General features: G+C 40.5%; 1 protein-coding gene across 5 annotated transcripts in view; it reads right to left on the bottom strand.

The window, feature by feature from the left end:
* Positions 1-5,754: 5,754 nt before the first annotated feature.
* Positions 5,755-23,543, bottom strand: part of LOC136714624 (ecotropic viral integration site 5 protein homolog) — a 77,306-nt gene continuing 59,517 nt past the window's right edge. For 4 of the 5 annotated variants that reach the window (XM_066692216.1, XM_066692218.1, XM_066692215.1 and 1 more), the window contains 2 exons: positions 18,347-18,442; positions 5,755-8,336 (listed from right to left, as the gene is read on the bottom strand). In XM_066692216.1, coding sequence (XP_066548313.1) covers positions 8,016-8,336; positions 18,347-18,442 — 417 coding nt within the window. In that variant the 3' untranslated portion in view covers positions 5,755-8,015. Of the gene's footprint in view, positions 8,337-11,703; positions 11,816-18,346; positions 18,443-23,543 lie in introns of all 5 variants that reach the window. The other variant, XM_066692219.1, reaches the window with a different exon arrangement.

Genomic DNA, 23,543 nt, shown 5'->3' on the forward strand with positions numbered 1-23,543 from the left:
GCGTGTGGCCAACTCGCTGTGTGCACCTGTGTTTATACACCCAGGTCCTGCAGGATAGTGTCCATCACAGCCTTCCTCCCTTCCCATCTGGTCTTAAATACAGTCTATAGCTCTGGTAATAATGGGATTTCACCTTGAAACCCATACCGTTTCTGTGAAACTGTTAGTGGTGTCAGTGGTGGGATGAAATGGGACAATACAGACTGAAGAAAGCTAATTTGCATAAACAGCACATCCAGGTATGGATGACTGAGGCAGGGAAGCACAGCCCTATGCTTCAGGAGGAGCAACATGAGCAAACAAGATGGGAAGCCCCTCCTGTGACACAGAGAAGGAAGGGAAGATGCTGCCTTACTCAGGAAGCCTGAGCAACTCCCGCAGGGGGCCAGCAAAAACCCAACTCTTGCCAGAAGGTCCAACAAGCCTGAGCAACACCACCGTGAGGGAGCCAAGCCTGACCTGATTCAGCACACTGATGCAGCATCTGTCCCCAGGAGACCCAAGACCCTCCTGCAGGGGGTAGATGAGGAAAGAGGCCAGGCTGGGGGCCCCACTGAGCGGCGGGCCAGGGACATGGCTGAGCTGCAGACGCTGGGGAGGGCAAAGTTAAAGCTTTACTGGGCTGATCTAACAACTTAATCCCCACAGAGGCTGGGCCACTCCCCAGGTGGAAACCGGTGCGGCTGGGAGAGCCTCAATGCCCTTGCACCCGTCTAACTTCATGCGTCTGGGCCCCTGTAATGCTGAGGCCCCCTGGGAGACTTATGAAGCTCAGTTAGCAGTACGACCTGGACAAATTGCTGGACACTTGAGATGAAAGACTTATAACTTTCCTTGGTGCTGCATGGCCAAATCTGTCAGGCCCTCTTGGCCATGCCACTGGGAAATTACGATAGCCTGATGGCAGCGATGCTTTGAAGGAGGCGGGGCGGCTGCAGACACTCAGGACGAGCTGGCAGAGAGGACAGCAGTGTGAGGAGAGCGTGGGCATCATGGCAACAGACTTGAGGTACCTGGCTCAACCAGCCTATGCAAAGGAGTCAGGAGTGGTCGCTGGGACGTCTCTTTCTGGAGAGGGGGCAGTGTTACACATTCTGCTGGTGTGAGAGACTGCAACCCACAGGCACAGCCACAGGGGGGGCACAGCCTCGCAGGCTTAGGCAGGACAGAGTGCGGACAGAGTGGCCAGTGTCTTGTCAATTAGTTGTGAGCGCGTGTGTGTTCCTGCGTATCCCCATCCCTCTATGTGCATGTTCTGCAGGTTAGTACCCGTTACAGCCTTTCCCCATTATATGTTTTGTCTTGGATATAGTCTATAGCGCTTGCAAAAGTGGTGTAAGAGCACTCCTATATATATATATATATATATAATGTGTATATAGTATTGTTATTTATTTCTTAGAAGACGCCATATACATTATATTGCTTTCAACATCAACATTTTCCCGTGTTCCTATAGTTCACATTGAACCTGTTCGTACATTAGTTTTGCAAGCGGGCTGTGCTGCAGCCGTTGCAGTAAGCGGAAGGCTCTGGCAGACAGCCTGCACTCCCACTGGCCGTCCTGCGCGGAGAGGCTGGCTTGGTGCCTCTGTCACTTCCTCAGCAGGTTAGGTCATGTTTAAACTCGGACTCTCTGGGTGGGGTAATATTATTCAAATTAACTTGACAATTCCCAAGTTATTCTTAACCATACATCTACCCACACTGCTACTCAAAATGTCAAGCAGATTCTTAGCTAATTTCCTAGTCCTAAAATACAGCCCAAGGTATTACTATAACAATTCAATTGTCGCCTGCATGTCGCTGGTGCTATTGCTTTTAATCACTGGGGCTGTGTGTGTGTGTATATGTGTGTGTGTGTGTGTATATATGCGTGGGTATGTATGTGTGTGTATATGTGTGTGTATGTGCGTGTGTATATGCGTGTGTGGGTATGTGTGTGTGTGTATATATATATGCGTGTGTGTATGTGTGTGTGTATATGTGTGTGTGTATATATATGCGTGTGTGTGTATGTGTGTATATGCGTGTGCGTCTGTGTGTGTGTGTATATGCCTGTGTATGTGTGTGTATATATATGTGTGTGTGTATATGCGTGTGTATGCGTGTGCATGTGTGTGTATATATATGTGTGTGTGTATATGCGTGTATGTGTGTGTGTCTATGTGTGTGTATATGCGTGTGTATGTGTATATGCGTGTGTGTGTATGTGTGTATATGCGTGTGTATGTGTGTATGTGTATATGCGTGTATGTGTATATGCGTGTGTGTGTATATGCGTGTATATGTGTGTCTGTGTGTGTATATGCGTGTGTGTATGTGTGTCTGTGTGTGTGTATATGCGTGTGTATGTGTGTCTGTGTGTGTGTGTATATGCGTGTGTGTGTATGTGTGTGTGTGTATATGCGTGTGTGTGTATGTGTGTATATGCGTGTGTGTGTGTGTGTGTGCGTGTGTGTATATGCGTGTGTGTGTATGCGTGTGTGTGTATATGCGTGTGTGTGTATGTGTATATGCGTGTGTGTGTGTGTGTGTGTATGTGTGTGTGTGTATATGCGTGTGTGTGTGTATGTGTATATGCGTGTGTGTGTATGTGTGTGTATATGCGTGTGTGTGTGTATGTGTGTGTGTGTGTATGTGTGTGTGTGTGTATGTGTATATGCGTGTGTGTGTATGTATATGTGTGTGTGTGTATGCGTGTGTGTGTGTGTATATGCGTGTGTGTGTGTGTGTATATGCGTGTGTGTGTATGTGTGTGTGTATGTGTGTGTATGTGTATATGCGTGTGTGTGTATGTGTGTGTCTGTTTGTTTGTCTGTTTGTCGTCTTAGTGACCGGTTGCGTTTCCACAATCAAACTTTCACAAAAGCCAATCCAACGTGTGATTTCAGATATTCGATCTAATATATTGCTTCCTTTTCGTTAAGGATTAGTCATTAGAAAAACTCTGTCGACTTAAATGAAACTAATTAATGAATGTGAGAAGTCGAGATTTGCCCCAGCCTCCATTCCCCTTCACCCATGTCCACACGGCGAGTGCGCTGCGTGTTGCTGCGCGTTGCTGCGCTCGGCGTCGGCGCAGTGGAGCTGCTGGGCGCTACAGCTCTGCTAAATTAGGACTGTTACACACTGCGCGATTTCTCTGGGTTCCGGTGTGAAAATCTCTCACTGAGGAAACTGCGCTTGATTAGAGAAAAGCTACAGATTAGCAGCCTAAAATGCACTTTGCCACCAGTGATATCATTTCGGTTTAAAACACAAATCTCAGGTCGTGCCTAAGTTTCTACATCAAAAGCACAAGACGGAAACAACATTTAGGGTATGTTTGTGAGCTGCAGCCTAATCGCTGTTTATAGTTGATCAACCTGCATCCACGCAGAAAACATTAAACCAGTTTGTTAAAAATAAATAAATAAATCATGCAGGCTGTGATAAAACCGACAAATAACATTTTCTAAAGACAAGCCAATGAACTAAATCACTTAATTCTAAAACATTTTGCCACAAGACAACTTTAATATAATAAAACATTGTGTGTGTGTGTTTGTGTGTGTATATATGTGTGTGTGTGTATAATCATGGTATTAGACTATTTGGAGAATATGCCCTGACTACTTCCGAAGGTACATTTTTGTATGAGATAAACTAATGCAATGTGTAATTATTTACTTGTGCCAAATACGCTAAAATGTCCCTTCAAACCAATATCATGGAAAACAAAAAATCTGAGCAGGTCTATATATCAATGTAATGACTACAGTTATGAAAGGTATGGAGCCCGTCACCCCTTCAATTCAGAGCCAACACCAAAGGAGTGCATGATTATGGATTTATTGCTTACATTTCAAACTGATGAATGAAACACATTAGAATTCAACTAGTTAATTAGTAAATAATTAGTCATGTTTAACGATCAGGAAAGGTCAGGCCTAAACTCTTAGGCTGTAAACAGTATAACTGCCCGTCTGATGCAACAACCCAGACAAATACAATTTAATAAACCATGCAATACAAAAATATACTATACTACTATACTATACTATAAATGTATTACATTTAGACTGAACTAGAACATTTTAGAGATTGCTTTGGGGAAATAATTGTATTATACACTCACCTAAAGGATTATTAGGAACACCTGTTCAATTTCTCATTAATGCAATTATCTAACCAACCAATCACATGGCAGTTGCTTCAATGCATTTAGGGGTGTGGTCCTGGTCAAGACAATCTCCTGAACTCCAAACTGAATGTCTGAATGGGAAAGAAAGGTGATTTAAGCAATTTTGAGCGTGGCATGGTTGTTGGTGCCAGACGGGCCAGTCTGAGTATTTCACAATCTGCTCAGTTACTGGGATTTTCACGCACAACCATTACAAAGAATGGTGTGAAAAGGGAAAAACATCCAGTATGCGGCAGTCCTGTGGGCGAAAATGCCTTGTTGATGCTAGAGGTCAGAGGAGAATGGGCCGACTGATTCAAGCTGATAGAAGAGCAACTTTGACTGAAATAACCACTCGTTACAACCGAGGTATGCAGCAAAGCATTTGTGAAGCCACAACACGTACAACCTTGAGGCGGATGGGCTACAACAGCAGAAGACCCCACCGGGTACCACTCATCTCCACTACAAATAGGAAAAAGAGGCTACAATTTGCACAAGCTCACCAAAATTGGACAGTTGAAGACTGGAAAATGTTGCCTGGTCTGATGAGTCTCGATTTCTGTTGAGACATTCAGATGGTAGAGTCAGGATTTGGCGTAAACAGAATGAGAACATGGATCCATCATGCCTTGTTACCACTGTGCAGGCTGGTGGTGGTGGTGTAATGGTGTGGGGGATGTTTTCTTGGCACACTTTAGGCCCCTTAGTGCCAATTGGGCATCGTTTAAATGCCACGGCCTACCTGAGCATTGTTTCTGACCATGTCCATCCCTTTATGACCACCATGTACCCATCCTCTGATGGCTACTTCCAGCAGGATAATGCACCATGTCACAAAGGTCAAATCATTTCAAATTGGTTTCTTGAACATGACAATGAGTTCACTGTACTAAACTGGCCCCACAGTCACCAGATCTCAACCCAATAGAGCATCTTTGGGATGTGGTGGAACGGGAGCTTCATGCCCTGGATGTGCATCCCACAAATCTCCATCAACTGCAAGATGCTATCCTATCAATATGGGCCAACATTTCTAAAGAATGCTTTCAGCACCTTGTTGAATCAATGCCACGTAGAATTAAGGCAGTTCTGAAGGCGAAAGGGGGTCAAACACAGTATTAGTATGGTGTTCCTAATAATCCTTTAGGTGAGTGTATATAAAATGTAAGAAAAGTTTTTAAGAAAATTTTGAAAGATGCCAGAACTGTCCCTTCCAGTGAAAAAGTATTAAAGGTTGTTTTTCTTGTATTGGAGTAAAAATGAACGTGGCCAGAGATACACATACACAAACACACACACAATATAAATGTAATATACACACATTCATCATAGTTTAATTACTTACCTTAAAACCAGAAGTGCAGGTCTCCGCTCGCGTCTCTTCTGTTGGCCTCTTGAGGTGGTTGAGCGAAAATGAGCTGAAAACACAGTGAGGCCTACAGAGCCATCAAGTCTCAACAACTCATAGAAATGCACGGTCAGGTGAACCATCACACTCATATGGGTCTCGCTTACTGGGGAAATAAAACCCATCTGTGACTGTGACATGATGATGGACAGGAATAAAAATCAGTTCTTCCAAAGACTGCACAGAAAATCAAATTATTTTATTAAATCATGAAAAGTTTATTTAGAACACACACATCTAATATATATTTATATATATATATATAGATGTGACACACATACATTTCAAGTTAAGAACTCAATAGTGTTTTGTCATTATGATTTAGATTGTGATGTTAAACTGCTAGTGTTAACAGCAAAGCATGTCTACCACACCATGAGCTGGTGCCCTCAATCCTGTGCCAGTTCTATGGATGCATTGTTCAGAGTTGCTCAGTGCCCTGCCAACCCCACACAGTCCACAGTGGGCAGAGCTCATCTCACCCAGCTCTCCAGATCCCATTGATTGGTTACATTCTTAAAAATACTAGACCGAAAAATGATAGAGAAATATAGTGCCACTATAGTGTATTGCATTTGGATTAGTTTCATTACTCTTTGGAAATATTTCTGGGAGGGGAAAAATAAACATTTTTTGCTACAGAGCTAAGCTGGTTGCCATTTTCTGAATATTATTCTAAATTTAAAGTTGAAAACCAAGCAACAGACACAGAAAACAGAAATCGAATGGTTGTTTTGTTTTCTGTTAATCTTCCCAGGCCTTACTCTCTGAAGAAGCCCTTTCACCAGGAGACGTGAAGGAGGAGAGCAGACTCTGAGGCTCTGCGTGTGGCCACTGTGTGCGGTCTGGAAAGCTCAGGCAATGCAATGGACACGTACAGGTCTCAGCTCTGGGGCAGAGGAACAAGAAGCTGACATTTCCAGAATAAAAAACATCTTTAAAAACAATGGTGAAGTATAGATGAAACCAGACCAAAGAGTTAGAAACGCGACTGTTCTTACAGCATACAGTTTCTGTCTACAATTATTCACATCTGCATTACGCAAGATTTCCAGGTAGAGTGGATAAAACGGCAACAAAAATATTTACATATATATTCATATATATATAGAGAGAAATAAAACAAGCTTTAAAAGCTTTGACTATTTAGTATTTATTAGTATAAGTGTTCTTGTACCATCTGTTGGTCTGATTTGTGTCTCCCTTTGTCACAGCAGACGTTCACTCTGCCATATAGGACATAACCAGCACAACATACCACACACACAGCACACTGATGCATGCGTGTATAGGGCTGGCTGGCACGTCACGTATAGTAGCTGACATACGTGACATGCATTTACATACACATACATAAACAGACATTTTCTCTTCCATTATCATCCAATTGTTCCTTATACATACTGGTGAAAAGACCCATAAATAACATTTGTTTGTAAAAACTTTTTTCCTGTCAAGTTTCACCATCTTGACGAAAGAACATCTCACATTTACAAATGAAATACCCTTTTCAGCTGAATGATACAGATCTACAGAATAGCAAGCTTCCTGCAATATCAATAAAAGGCATATCTTCAAGTGAATGTAAAGATATAATGAAAAAGAAATAAGGAAAGTATAACATATACATATATATACACACACACTCACATACAAATTCTACTTGACCGACTTGGTTAACACAAATGCATTTAGAAAAGAAAAAAATTACATTAAAAAGCCTATTGGACTTGCATTTTTAATTGAGTTTTCATATTGGTGAGACACTGAAAAGCACCGGCTGTTCTTTGATGTGATCCTTACTTTTCTTTCCCGATCAATAAATAAAATTTGAGAGGTCCAAAAGAGATCGTATTGATGTCCTGCTGTGAGCATTGCTCCATGGTGAAAAGGGAAAGAAAAAGAAAATCTAATAAGATGTGAAAAATTTGTTCTGTTGAGCATAAAACAATATTGCACAAAGTTTCTTGCTGTACTGTACCTCATAAGGTCACTAAACCCCAGAGCCTCCGCTTCCATTTATCTTCCCCAGGGTTTTCTAACCAGGCTTGGAAAGGGTCTGAGGGCCACGTTCAGGAGAAGCACATTAATTAATACTGCCAGCGTCCAAGTGTCCCTGCTCTCTGATCAAGGTGCAGTCTATTGAATGGCAAAGATATGTACACTGGACTGATTTTGGCAACAGTAAGGCAGACGAAATGAACCAAAACAAAAAAACATGTTACAGTCTCTTAGGTTACTCTCCTCAGTTTATTAAAAGATGCCCGACTCCAAAGCTCTTCCTGTTGGAACATCACATATCCATCTAAAGGAAGGAAATCTAGAACAACCCCCCAACAATCCACTGATGAATTATATATAAAAAAAAAAAAAAAGCATAGAAAAACCGAGACGCAACAATTCCCAAAAGCCTCCTGGCCGCCTGTGCCCTCCGCGCCATCACACCGTGGTGGAGTACGACTCCTTCTTGTGGTTTTGCTGCAGCTGGCCCTCCGTGGGCACAGACAGGCTGAGACTCTCATCATCATTGTCGCTGTCTGTGTCTCCGAGGTTGGGGTGCAGCACGATCCGGGGGATCTCCCGCCGGTGGTCAAAGGGGTGAGAAACGGCACGCAGCATGTCCTTGCCGATGGAGTTGGACATAACGTCTTCGTCCGAGGAATGGTAGGACTCGTCGTCCCCTATATAGTGGTTGACTATATGGATTCCATCAAAAGTGGGTTGGTCTGACAAGCCCCTCTGGCCGTTTAAGCAACGAATCTGTAGAGAGAAACGTTTAAAAAAAAAAAAAAAGATATTTAAAATGAATAGGACTTGACTCTCTTCACCAAGAGCTTCACTCCTGACATGCAGCATTGGGATGATACCGTTTAAATCAAGACTGGGTGCTAGAAACCATAAAAAGGAATTTCAATGAAAGTGATCACTTCAAAACCAGAGGGAGTTGAGGTTAAATTCCACCTGAAAGACACTTATCACCTCAAAACAATTCAACACACGTGCAATGGGCTGGACTTCGGATGATCGATATTTGTTGACATTACACACCAAATGTAAACCGTACATGACAACAGCAAGGCCAAAAAACAGGACGCAAATAAAATCAAATAAAAAACGTTAATGGAAGTGCAGTGCAGTGAGTGTAGTACTATCGAGGCTGAAAGTGCGCCATGTTCACAACCAGTTAGGATTCTGTTCACACACTTCCGGACAGTAAAGACAGCAGGTGTGCCGATGGCTAAGTTAGCCTCCATCTCTTACCTGATACAGACTGCCTCACCAAGACAGACATGTGGGAGAGAGGCAGTGAAAAGAGCAGTTTAGATACACCACCACAAACCACATTTCACACAAGACGAGCATGCCATGTTTCTCTGTGGGGCCTGGCCGATTTCTACACAACAGCGCCATGCCACAATGACTAACTTCAGAACTGAGCACAATGAAAGTGCCACACGAGAATGCATGTCTGTATCTACATTGTTCACTTATTTATTTGCTTGTTTTACAGGAAAACTTCAGAAAGACATCTTCATAAACGTCCTTGAGCACACGCTCCAGTGGGAAGACTTGTCTGCAAACTACCGAAATCAAAGATCAAGACCAAAAATGTCAAGCTGTGAAGGGAAGAGGAACTACCATAATGGTGAGCCTTAACATTATGGTTCCATCTAAAATGACTCAACACAGAGAATTCAAACTCAGTCATGTTTATTTTGAAATCTGACCGTCAGAAAACTACCAACAATCCCATCACTTACTACAAGTAAGTACAAAACACACTCTTTTAAAACCATATTCATGAATAGGAAAAATTGATCAACAGCACTAAAAACAAATCAGCAGTACCAATAATGCCAGAAGAGTAGTGGAGCTACATTACCACAGTATGCAAAACTGCTGTAGATCAAACAAGGAAGCCAAAGCTGCAGCAACGACCCGACAGGTAGACTGTTAAAGAGGTCAAATGTTTTTTTTATTTTTTACACCACACCTCTCAGGGCAGTTGCAAATCCACTACCAGCTCAGACACCATCAGGGAACCTCTTAGGTCCTTCCAGGATTATAAGAAACGAGTTCATAGTCCAGAGCTGAGAAACGGATTGTGCAGACACGTGCACCAAGAATCACAGAACACATGGTATTGACACCTTCTTCCCAGCTCGAGCAGTATTTGCATCGATATCGATGGAGTCCCGCTCCTGCTCTGAAGTCATGGCCTAACGGTTTTGCAACACCGTGAAAACCACAGGACTTCATTTTAACTGCTGTGGCTGACTCTGCCCCCGACCCCTACAGTCAAAAAGGTTCTGGATCACAGATTTCTTGACACCAGCTTTATAAGCAACATGTTTGAGAATCTCACTCTTCCCCCTAACTAATTACTATTCACATCAGAGAAGCAGACAAACCTAATTTCTGATATTTTGTGTCATATTGCATCATACACTCCATTCACAACAAGGTATGTAACCTACTGAATCATTCTCCTTTTTATATTCATATATACAGTACTGTGCAAAAGTTTTAGGCAGGTGTGAAAAAATGCTGTAAAGTAAGAATGCTTTCAAAAATAGAGATGTTAATAGATTACATTTATCAATTAACTAAATGCAAAGTGAGTGAACAGAAGAAAAATCCATATTTGGTGTGACCAGCCTTTGCCTTCAAAACAGCATCAATTCTTCTAGGTACACTGGCAGTTTTTGAAGCAACTCGGCAGGTAGGTTGGCCCAACCATCTTGGAGAACTAACCACAGTTCTTCTGCGGATTTAGGCAGCCTCAGTTGCTTCTCTCTCTTCATGTAAACCCAGAGACTCGATGATGTTGAGATCAGGGCTCTGTGGGGGCCATACCATCACTTCCAGGACTCCTTGTTCTTCTTTACGCTGAAGATAGTTCTAAATGACATTCGCTGTATGTTTGGGGTCCTCGTCATGCTGCAGAATAAATGTGGGGCCAATCAGATGCCTACCTGATGGTATTGCATGATGGAAAAGCATCTGCCTGTACTTCTCAGCATTGAGGAGACCATTCATTCTGACCAAGTCCCCAACTCCATTTGCAGAAATGCAGCCCCAAACTTGCAAGGAACCTCCACCGTGCTTCACTGTTGCCTGCAGACACTCATTCGTGTACCGCTCTCCAGCCCTTCAGCGAACAAACTGCTTTCTGCTACAGCCAGATATTTCACATTTTGACTCATCAGTCCAGAGCACCTGCCGCCATTTTTCTGCACCCCAGTTCCTGTGTTTTCGTGCATAGTTGAGTTGCTTGGCCTTGTTTCCACGTCGGAGGTATGGCTTTTTGGCCACAAGTCTTCCATGAAGGCCACTTCTGACCAGACTTCTCCGGACAGTAGATGGGTGTACCAGGGTCCCACTGTTTTCTGCCAATTCTGAGCTGATGGCACTGCTGGACATCTTCCGATTGCGAAGGGAAGTAAGCATGATGTGTCTTTCATCTGCTGCAGTAAGTTTCCTTGGCCGACCACTGCGTCTGCGGTCCTCAATGTTGCCCATTTCTTTGTGCTTCTTCATAAGAGCTTGGACATCACATCTGGAAACCCCGGTCTGCCTTGAAATGTCTGCCTGGGAGAGACCTTGCTGATGCAGTAGAACTACCTTGTGTCTTGTTGCTGCGCTCAGTCTTGCCATGGTGTATGACTTTTGACAGTAAACGGTCTTCAGCAGCCTCACCTTGTTAGCTGAGTTTGGCTGTTCCTCACCCAGTTTTATTCCTCCTACACAGCTGTTTCTGTTTCAGTTAATGATTGTGTTTCAACCCACATATTGAATTGATGATCATTAGATCATTAGTTTGGTATAATTGTTTAATCACACACCTGATTATATGCCTACAAAATCCTGACTGTGTGCAAGTGTACCTAGAAGAATTGATGCTGTATTGAAAGGCAAAGGGTGGTCATACCAAATATTGATTTGATTTAAATTTTTCTTCTGTTCACTCACTTTGCATTTACTTAATTGATAAATATAATCTATTAACATGTCTATTTTTGAAAGCATTCTTACTTTACAGCATTTTTTCACACCTGCCTAAAACGTTTGCACAGTACTGTAAATGCTTACATATCATACATATTAAGGGAAGGCTGTTTCTTACTTCAACTCAATTTTCATGCCTGTGTCAGAGTCCAAGGGGTTTGAATGTAAACGTGACAACTGGAGAAAGATGCAAAGCCGAAGGTTTCCAGTGAGTCAGAACAGGAAACCAACTACAAAATACAAAAGAAGCGATCATTGACAGGTCATGACTTCTTGATCTTGTCAGATTAGTGAAGTATGGTTTTGCTCTGAGCTGTGGCTGAACATAACTTTCTAGCTCTTTAGAAAATACGTGATTGAAATAGAAGCAGCCAGGCGCAGTGATAACCGCTTACTTACTGTGACTTTGAACTGTGTATGCACAGCTAGGCTGAGCTGCGGGGATTCAGAAATAAACACATCAGAAAAAACACACAGCTAGAAATCTTCAATCTATTTCTGTGCTTCTCACAAATGTATATTTTTGCCTTTATAAAATGCATCCTATTGACCTCAAAGGAAATACGTGACTACATCTACTCTAAAAAAGAAAAACAAAGAAAATAAATCGGTATAAATAGAGGTATTCGTTTGAGCAGAGGGCCATACTATAATCTCATCAGAATAACCACATATGTAACTGCAATATACAATACCAACTGGTATTTTTCTTACTGCTGTCAGGGCTACTTCCTTTATGTAGATACTGTCGATTTTTCAGTTTGTCCGTTTACATTTACATACATATTTGTTTTTATATTTTACATTCTTCTTACTTCAATCATAGGAGATACTTTATCCCAAACTGTTACATTAAAATGCATTAATAAAGAAGACTATCTTGACTAAATAAACTCCACAGATGGCATAGGAGGTGACAGATAAAGCACTGCTGAAGATCAGTGTATCTCGACCCGTGCACTAGATGGTTGGCTGTGTTTGTTGCTCTTGTACTGTATTAACAGTGAGCGCTGCCTCACGCCTCCACCTAAACCACCGCTCTGCTGTTTTGTGGGGAAAATTGATTTTCTCTCGCAGGCAGAGAGGATTGGCAGGTAGCGGCGAGGCAGCTTGACGATACTGAGGATGAACAGCAAAGGAAAATTACACAAAATGAAAAATACAAATGATACAAATGACTGAGGCAGAAGCAGTGGTAGGGTGCAGATGTGCATCTGTTCAGAAAACTGTGATTTCTGTAGCTGCTCACTTTCTGTGTATGAATTGCATTTTTTTTTTTTTTTTTTTTAATACGAGGCCCCTTTCCCCTCCCACAGTATGATTATAAAGCCATTTCGAGTTCGGAAGAGGAGAGAAAAAAAAGTTACAGGAGCTGCTAAACTGAAGTACGGTGTCTGTAAACCACATGACCTCTCTGTTAGTGCTATCTTATCACATCACAGGTTCCTTACACCGACCACAACCACTTAAATCAGACTGAGCCAGCGAGGTGACTCGGGATCTGTGACACGTACTGACAATCTGATAGTGCGTTCAGAAGCCCCAGTAAACCTCGGTTTGCAAGGGACTGCAAATCTGATCGTCTCTGCTTTGCCCAACTGCACTTCAGTGATAGGGTGGAAGGAGAAACAATGCATGATTTACTACATTGCAATTTAACCACAAGCCACTATGTGTGTAGGTGTGTATATGTATATATATATATACACCTCTGGAAAAAATTAAGAGACCACTCCAAGTTCAGAAATCAATGTTCAATGGTCTCAATTTTTTCCAGAGCAGTATATACACATCTCCTCCGCCACCCCATTTTTAAATCCTTCTGCATGCCCCTCCATTAATTAATGACCTGGGAAAACTTTATTTTTGACTCTCAATGAACAGCAGGCAACAGGAGACGCAGAAGCTGCAGTGTGATAGTTTATATATGACAGAGCAAGACGGAGACGGAGACGGATCAGAAAGGTTACCAAGAGGCCAATGTCACTTTGCAAGAGCTACAGGCGTTTATGGCCAAGACTGGTCAAAGTGTGCATGTGACAACAATATCCCAAGCACTCCACAAATCTGGCCTGTATGGTACTCAAGAAAGCCCACATTGAATACTGTTTGAAATATATACAAAAAAAACTAAAAACCTAATATGATTCTGTAAAACTGTGGCAAAACGTTTTGTGCTCTGAAGAAACTAAAATCTCAGAGCGAAAAGTTGGTAGAGACCGATCCCAACAGACTCACAGCTGTAATTGCTGCCAAAGGTGCTTACACTAAGTATTATCTCAAAGGGGTGGACACTTATCCAATATATTTTACTTTTGTATTTTTAAATATATACATTTTTTTCCACAATATTTTTACCCACTTAAAAGTATGGAGTATGGGGTGTAGATAAGCGGAAAAGAATATCATTTAAAATTCAGGAAACTTGAGTCACTGTCAACATTTTAAAACGTTCAAGGGAGTGTAGACTTTCTATAGACACCCTGTGCATATTCACATAAAAAAAAGAAAAGGGAGAGTCTCTGATGCAAAACATTTCAACACTATCTTGCACAATACAGAGATTCTCAAATAGGAGTCACTTTAACCAAACCAAATACAAACACATGCACTGCTAACATAAGGAGAAGCAAAAGTACACATACCTTTTATATTGGTAATGTATACAAAAATATCAGACTTTCACCTGATTGGACAAAGAGGTTTAAGTTCTATTTCATATATATTTTTTATCATATTCTTTTTCAAGATAAGATTATAAAAAGAGTTGACATTATAAATCAATGACTTGCAAACAGAGGAAAAGGGCTGTGGAACAGACAAGCCCATCTTATTCTGCCTCCATATGAGGCAAACACATCACGCTTTGACATGAGATGACGCAACTGTCCGACTGGCTGCTTCAACTGCCCCGGCCGTGCGATTCCCTCCGGGCGGTTTGCTCCTAAGACATTCCTGCTGCTCTGTAGGAAGGATATTGCAAACCGTTTTCATTTCTCAATGGGCCATCTGCACTAAGGAAAGACGACAAACGCTTATCTTGAGAGGCTTTTAGACTAACGCTTTCCAAACCACAACAGTTTTTTTTGGTCTTCATTTTTTATTTTTTTTATTCAATACTTGAAGAGATTTTATTTATTTTTCACAAAAACAGAAGTAATAAGTTAAACTTGATTTTTACATAACAATACTCCTGCAAATGATCGACATCAGCATTGCCAGCTCCTTTACAATCTTGGAAAAAGGACCTAGGCAGTTGAGCTGAGGCAATTCTTGATGACATAAAACATTTGTAAACTGGGTAACCCTTAATAAGTTTAACTCTGTGAACATATGATTTACATGGCATTTGAATGCTAATGCTCATTTTCTGTTGACAGCTTTTTAAATTATGTTTTAAATATGAAAATAAAACATGGCTTCTGCAGCTGACTTATGTAGGGAACATTTACATTTTGCAGAACTTTGATAAGGGTCCAATAAAGATTTGGAAAGTTGTTATTTTTTCTTTTTAATTCTGAATTTGACAGACTCTGTTTACTTTCCAGTGCTTATTCCACCCTACTCTGCTTTTAATATTTTACTATGAATCAACTTTACTTCCTCCTTATGAAATTTACTGCAAAAGGCATGCAGTTAGAAAGATTTGTAATGTGACACTCATAATAAAACCAGCGGGAGTGAAAGGTCAAAAGGGTGCTGAAAACCTCACACATCAGCAAAGTGACTAAAAAACAAACAAACCCCCCCCCCTCCCAAGGACTGATTTACGTTTTCAGACGTTTTGTATTTATTTTTCAACCAAAGACTCAACCCTGCCACAATGAGAATGACTGTCATACTAAATCACAATGTGGCAGGAAGTGATAGACCAGCTCAGCTTCTGGTGCATTACTTTTCAAACTCCTCTTTCACAACCGATATGGTTCAAGTCCCACTGGTGTCAGTACATGGCATTGGTGCCTCTTGGATGAGAGGATGGTTACCTGACCTGGAGCGTGATCCTCCTGCTCATTTCCACTGTAGATGATGCCTAATCTAGGATGCCTGGCCAGGCTTCAGGGCTCCTACATGCCTTTCCCCTCCAGAGCCCATGGCTAGGAGGCCAGTATCAAGTATTTGAACATTTGGCAAACGTTGTGAATGCGTCTGAAAACTAACGGTTGTACGCACTGTGCGGAAAGCACCCTCCTGGAGAACCAGTGGTATATGACACACACGGACTGTTTTGTTTTTGCCCAATTTCCATTTTTAGGGCTGCTGCTGGAAGGTTGTGGTTAGGTCTGTGAGTGTGCAGGTGAGTGTGGGCCTCTTGAGTTTCCATAAATAGGCTGAGCAGTCAAAATCTCAGATTGGCCTGCTGATAGAGATAAGCAAAGGCCGCGAGCGAGCAGAAATAGCTTGATGTGGCAGATACGCTGCACCCACTGTGAACAAGACCAGAGTCGGCCGCACTGCAATGGCTGTGCCACAACACTGCTGGGAAACAAACGTTTACATGCAGAAGGAAAATAACTAATGAAAACAAAAACCCTCGTGACAGTGTTTATTCCTCATGTCTGGCAGTTCTCTCCCTAGTCTAAAACCTGCAAAGCACTACAGATAAGTGAGCTGATGAGCTAGGAGATCCTCTTAAATAAAAGTCTAGCAGACATAATGAATGTGTACAGGCACCTTACTTTCAGAGGGTGGTGTACACTACCCTACACTACTCAGGCAATCTCTTGCGAAAACTTTATTTTAGAAGTCTAAAATTTGTGCAGATATATCCATGTGGAAAAGTAATTTGCCTTTCTTAGATCACTTTACACTTAATTTAAAATTGAAAAACCTAAAGCATTCTTATGGAAGTGCAGTAAAACGGTCTCGTGAATTAAACATTCAAAGATCTCCGCTCCTCAGGTTAAAACGCACCAAGCGCTCTGATGTAAAAAACTTGTTTACAGCACAAGGCGACTTAACACCCCACCCAAAGCAAAGCACGCTGTCCCAGTCTGTGCTCGTGATTGTGGTGTTTCATACAAAAACACCAGACTATGTTGATGTTAGATAGCCGTATTTTCTCGCTGCAACTACACGTACACATTTCAATTCAACTCACAGTCACAGAACTACTGAAGATGGTAGAGACGTCTACATTTTGAGTGCTTCCCAAATATTTCCACCAGCAATAATTCAATCTCCTCTCTCTATTTACAAGCAATATCAGCCACAAAACACTGACTGGTTTCAGAACTCATAGTAAACTCTGTGAATTGTCCGGTGTAAACTCAATGCACTATTTTGTTTCAATTAGTTTGGCGTAATAAGCGGCGTCATGAAATTGCCCCTGAGGAGAGACCTGCTGAGCTCTGTGCCCAAAACTAAAAAAAGCTAAAAACATGGTTCCAATAGTTTTTTTTAATTAAAATCTGTTTCTTCGTGATAAAAGCTACACCTTCGACATTTTATAGAAAACGGTCAATGTCGTCTGAGGAGATCGGTGTTTGTGTCGGACCTGAGCTGACACGGTTAAACCTACGAGCGAATTATTCTCTTAAAATATGTAACATACTAAGTTACTGGGCGTCAGGCCTGTATTTTCAAAGAATAAAGATATAGGGGTGTGCTGGCACATCCCACACCCTTTTTGTCAGGAAATGTACCACTGCAGGGCGTAGTTAACACTTATATTAAAAACGCAGGTGGCCTCAAAATACAAACAGAAAAGCAAGTCAAAGAAACACAAAAAGGAAAATGTGAAAAGAAAAAACAAACCAAAAAACACACACAAAAAAAGATTAAAACATCCAAGAAATAACTGGAGGCCCATTCATCTGTACTAAAACAGACGCACAGGCAGCATTTGACATCACGTCAAGAAGAGATGCAGTCGCTTCCAGCCCAAAAGCACTTTAGCTTAAAGAAAAATAAATCTTAACACTTAACAAGTTTGCGCCCACAGACTCCGCTTCAAACTCGCAATCTTAAACTGCAGCTCATTTACCGACTTCATTAAAAACATGTCAAAGCAGCTCTACTGGAAGGCAAAAAAAAAAAAAGTTTAAAATTGTAGAAATGCAATGTAAGAAGTGGGCAGCCACCTTCAGAGGCAGACTTTCATTATTAGCACATTAAAGCAGACTTGTCAATTCATTAGACCTGCAGAGGCGTACTTGGGACACATTACTAAAATATCATTATTTTTTTGCATATGAAATTAATTTCTTAATTTGTATTTAGTTTGAACATGAATGCTCTTTTCCCCATTTCAGACTATGTAGATGAGACTTTCACAAGTGACTGGTTCCTATTCGTGCCGCAGAATGAGAAATCCTGGTGGAGCTCCTACAGATGAAATGTCCGTCTAGAATGAACAGTGGGCGTTACTCCTACATGCCAGTCACTATGAGCAAGGCGTGATCTACTGGCAGTCTGGGTATAAATGGAAATCTACGTGTTTTCGAGCTATAAATCACAGACGGAGAATGCAGGTGGTGGAAATGGGAGGCTGATTCGAGACAGAGGTGCTTAAAAATACCGTCTGTTGACTGTGGGTGTATTTAGGAACATCGCAAAAGCCTCTAACAGATAAGGCACTCTGGTAGAAGGCAGACCTATTGAACGAGGGTTAGGATGCTGTCAGTTTGATAGTGAGCACATGTCCAAGTGCACCATCTACTTCAGATGCAGATGCTGATGCTGTCCAAGCAGAGAAGCCCTGCGTGTTAACAGTCGTTCATGGTGACGGAGAATGTGCTGCCGGAGAGCGGAGCCCTTACCTCGTGCTTGAGCTCTGATATCTGGTCCTTCAGCTCTCGTATGTACTGGCTGGAGTCAGAGTTGTTCAGCTGGCCCTGGACCTTCCCTTCTTCTTTCTGTGCCGCCACAACGACAAGTCACAAGACAGTTTTCATAAATACTTAAAGCATAGCATAAAAAGTCACATTTCAAGAAAGAAAATGGACCACATGAATATGAAACATGATGCTATGGACACATAAACACACGTAAATCCTAACTATCCTTTATTTGTATATTATATTCTTGTGCAATATTTGGCATGAGTTCTCCAACTTGATAAAAAGAGCAACCCCTTTAATATGATGATTATTTAGATTTACTGATAAACTGCAGCACTGGAGTAAACACCTGTATTAGTTTCTCTTAAAAGTTTTTTTTTCTGGATTATACTAATTTGAGTTAATTTTGTTTTGTATGTAGCTGTGGTGGTGACCTTATCTATATCATACAATACTGTAAATAAAAACAAGTCGGGGTTGAGGAGGGGAGAGAGAGAAAATGAAACCCTTAAAAAAGGTGACTGAGTTAGCAAAAAGCACATAACCCCAAAAAAAGACTTGTGTGAGGAAACTGCACTGTGGATAAACCATAGATAACTGCAGAGAGAAAAGCTGAAGCAATGAATCTGGCTTTGGATGGAAACTAACCTCATAATTGTTTTACATTTAACATAAAAGAGAAGAAAAACAACAACTTGAGGCCTCTCATTGTGGGTGATTCATTCGGTCTATCACAAAATACTCCTGCTAGTAAATGAAAATTAAATCACAATTCTGAGCAACATCATACATGAGTAAGTCAGTTAGACACAAACAGCTCTGTTTGTCACCCACTAGAACACCTCTGGGATTAACAGTCCTCTCCTTTAACAGCCAGCCTGGAACACATGCTGTTTATCCCACTGAGAGACTTTCAAAGACATCTGGAGGTGTCTGCTTAACTTTAAGTCACTTGTAAAACATGGAGCGAAGCAAGACCTCAGAACGGTATTACAGTAGGGTTATAATTCTGGCTACTATTTCTTTTTTTTTTTAATAAAGAAAATCAACCTGTCCCCAAACAAGCAGCTCTCGTCTACCCTTTCACATTGAAGAGCTGAAAGGTTCACGGGGGAAGGGAAAGGGGGTTGGGAGATAAGAATCCACACTCGAACATTTCTCACTGTTTGTAAGCTGAGAACAAAATAAGTTGGGGGTGATATTTTAAACTAATCTCATATGGTTAACTAGTCTCCAGTGTGTTTGGTCCTGATAGGATACTCAGAATATGGATCTGAACAAATGCATTCTTCCAAGAATCTGTGTTTTTCTTGAGGTTTTCCCTAGTGTGTCTGATAACAAAAAGCAGTTAACACGCTTCCTATGTTCAGCTGTATGAATCAACAGGTGCCAAGCTGTGGAGAGAGATGTCAAACGTCTGTAAGTAATGGCTTCCTAGTCTGTCTGAACCCGTTGTTGCAGAGCGTCAGGGTAGCACTTATTTACTTATAGCGCTGGTATTTTCTCCTGACTCAACAATGCTGCGTTCACACTGTCAGGCACACACATTGCAGAGCACTGAAGGATACACACAATGCCTTGAGGGAAATGAACAACACTGTGTTGCAAAGCAATGTAAAACAGCATGCGTTAAGCGATATTGTTTAAAGTTAGATCCCAAATCAAATAAATAATATCACTGTTTAAAGACAGACAATTCTAAAATATAATTTACTAAAAACAACTTTGGGAAATCTATTAAGTATTCAGTTTTAAACACATCCCTTTACATAACTCCAGGTTTAGACAGAGTATATGCTTAAATCAGTCTTAGGCATATAGGGTGATGTTTGAAACTTCTTTACATTGTATGCTCCTGTTTTCTGCAGGGCTAAATCAAGTAAAACAGACTCAATTCAATCCAATCCAATCCATCATGTCAGGGAATATTTATCAGTGAAGGCAGGCTGCAGCCAGTCATTCGGTTATTCAATTCATATTTGTCAAGGAACCTCTGTGCTGGTTTCACAAAGCAATTGTTTTTTGGTTTCATCTTAGTCATAACTATACTATTGGCTTTTTGATCTCTGTAAAACCCAGTGCTTTGCTTTCATCTTATTGACATTGCTGGCTGCAGGAATGGTGCTCACTGATCATTAAAAAAAAAAAAAAAAATACAAACAAACAAATAAATATGTTCTTGCAATTTCAGCACTTTTGCTATACACATACAATCAAGAGCACATAACTGGGGACAGACTAGCATTAAATAAACAGGCACAGAAACAAACAGGAAGTTTGACTTTATAGGCTTCCCCTAGAAGCCTTTGTGAATTAAAGGTAAAAACATCTATGCTGGTTACTGCTAAGTACATTTTTGTATTTATTACTCTGAGGACAGGTTTCTGGGGAAAAAAATATAAAATTATATATATATATATATATATATATATTCACACACAAATTAAAAGCTTTTTAAGTAAATATCAGGTTGACATTCGCTCTGCTACTAGTCAACAATTTATGGATATAGCAGACTGACCATTGCATTTAAAAAAAAAAAAAAGGGAAAGGCAATGACTGGATAAATACCAGGTTGAAGTTTTTCGGTGGTTTGAATTCTTCATTTTAGTAATATAAAAGGAAGTACTAAGTGGCGTCAAAGACAAAAAAATATGTTCCCGTTAAGTCTGACCTACAAGTAAGGATTATTTTCTAATTCAAACCGCATTTATTTTAAACTGGTTTTCCCATTTTAAGACTCTTTTTAGGACAGAATGAGATAAAATCACTGCCTAAACTCACACCAAATTTGTTTTCCCTCCCCCCAAATCCCCCCATTTACATTTTAAGGGTATGTAAAGGAAATAAATGCTAGCAAAACAGCTTAAATTTTTATCTTTTCTTCACCTTTTACTCCCTTCGTAAGTAACTTTGAGGCAGATAGGATGTGGTTTCTCATTCTGTAGTGAACACAACCTGAGCTGTGGTCTGAGCATGGGTCATGCACAGAGCAAGCTTTCTTGAAAACTATTTGTCACAGCACTGAACAAAAAAACAATAATAAAAGGGCCTGTTTTTCACTACAGAAACCATTCCTTAAAAATACACCTTTCTTTGCAATGGTTTCGATCTTATTTGCTCTGCAAGTCATTTAAATAATGAGGTCTGGTATTTGAACATGTCAGAGATGGTGCCCTTGTCAAAAAAATTATTTAACAACGTGGACCCAAAAACACAAAGGACCAAACAAGGTCTAGCTTTGAAACATATCCACTTCCTACTATATTAAATTACCAGGACCAGAAGTGAATGGGCAAAAGTGCTTAAAACTCCCTTTACTTGAAAAGTGACTAAAGATAGAAGAATCACTGTTGTAGCACTCCATATACATTTTAATAACCAAGTTAAAATGTACTGTTAATTAATAATATGAATTCTAATAATGAGGAAACCGCTCTTACAAGAGCAATTATGATAATTTATACAACTAATTTTATGATTATAATAACACCTACACAATTTTGCTTAATTTGCTCTCTTTTAATGAATTAAAAGTGCTGCAAAAAGGGTTCTACTTATAATAACATACTTGGAGAAAGAGTAATAATTTGACATGCTTTTTAAGTCGAGTGATCGTTTAGCTTCAAGTGGCATTTAACCATTAACGTCTTGAATAGTGTTACTGTTATTTGAAACAGTTGCTATGGAAGTGACATCACGCTGTGGTAACTGAGTGAATGGTGATGGTACTTTACCCATAGCGCCCAACTGAGTACTATGTATTTTCATAAAAGTGTGATATGATAAAGTAAAGATGATCATTTAACTGATGGACTATCACTCAAATGGATCTCGCAAAATATTGAGTTCCTTTGTATTCACTGCGTTTGCACAGTTTTATATCTGAAGTATGTTAATAAAGATCTAATCACAATCCATAAATAAATAATAGAACAGTGGCCAAAAATATACTATGCTATCACAGAATGTGAAGGAAGGTGTTGGCAGACTTTTCTGAAAAGTTAAATTGAAAGAATCAGTTAGATTTCATGTTATAGACAGTTTAAGAAAAAGTAAAAATATTTTATCCTAAAGGTATGGTTTAAAATAATAATAAAGTAAAGCCATTGTAGTTACTTTCATTTCCCAACTGTTTTTAAGATCATGCCATTAAAAGGATAAATGGAGAGTTGATGGAAAAGTTGTTGCATCAGTTTCCATAAATATATTTTCTATATCCCGTGTCACAAATATAATAGGTTTCACTTCATGATAATAAAGGATTTAGAATAATGCAAATACATGTCTAGAGGCCTACAACCACTGGTGAAAACAATGTTTTCCAGTGGAGTTTCCTGCCACACACACAGTCATGGGCCAGTGGACTGCAGGGTGGAGGTCACTTCAGTCCATTGTGTGGAGCTCCTGGTACTTGTGTCTATAGATCTACACTACTCAAATCTGTGGTCTGATAGAGGCAAAGGTACAGATTTCCTACTGAAAACGAAACCCTTCTGCAAACGTGTGAAACACTGTGGTTATGAGTGTCTCCTAGCGAGCATGTAGCTGACTCATTTTAACCTTCTCGAACAAGTGATGAAAACCTTGACTACATCACTTCGATTTGTGACATTTTCCAGTAACTCTAAGAAAAGCAAAAAGAACCATAGATGCATGAACGGGAAGTCCTTTATAGTTAAACCTTTAGCACAGAGCAAGTAGTATAAATGTCAATTAGGTAGTGCCTTGGTTGGACAAAATCCTCAGAGATAGATCTGCCTTCTAGGCTAAAATTTGGTAGCCAAAATATAGGGGCCAAGTAAAATATTCTTAGTTCCAGGTATTCAGTACTGTGCTGTGCTGTTCTACTAACCATAGTAGAGTACTTAAATCATTTTTATGCAATTTATTTTTGGTGATTACGGCTAAGAACACTGGAGCACTTCAACAGGTATTTTGGGATCTACAATTGATCTACTGCCTACAATTGATTAATTTGCAAAAACAGGGTGAAGTTCTTGCAAATGAGGGTTACCAAAATTGAAATGAGATGCAACACAGTGGAGGACAATTATGACACACAGAATTGTGTCATTGTTTTAAAACATCTGAGAGCAGGTTTGAAAAGCAATTGGGCCCTTGACAAAAAAATACTTTGAGTTCCCGGTGTCCAGCCCCAGTACATCACCTTGTT

The sequence above is a fragment of the Amia ocellicauda genome, chromosome 19, assembly GCF_036373705.1.
Source record: "Amia ocellicauda isolate fAmiCal2 chromosome 19, fAmiCal2.hap1, whole genome shotgun sequence".
Lineage (NCBI taxonomy): Eukaryota > Metazoa > Chordata > Actinopteri > Amiiformes > Amiidae > Amia > Amia ocellicauda.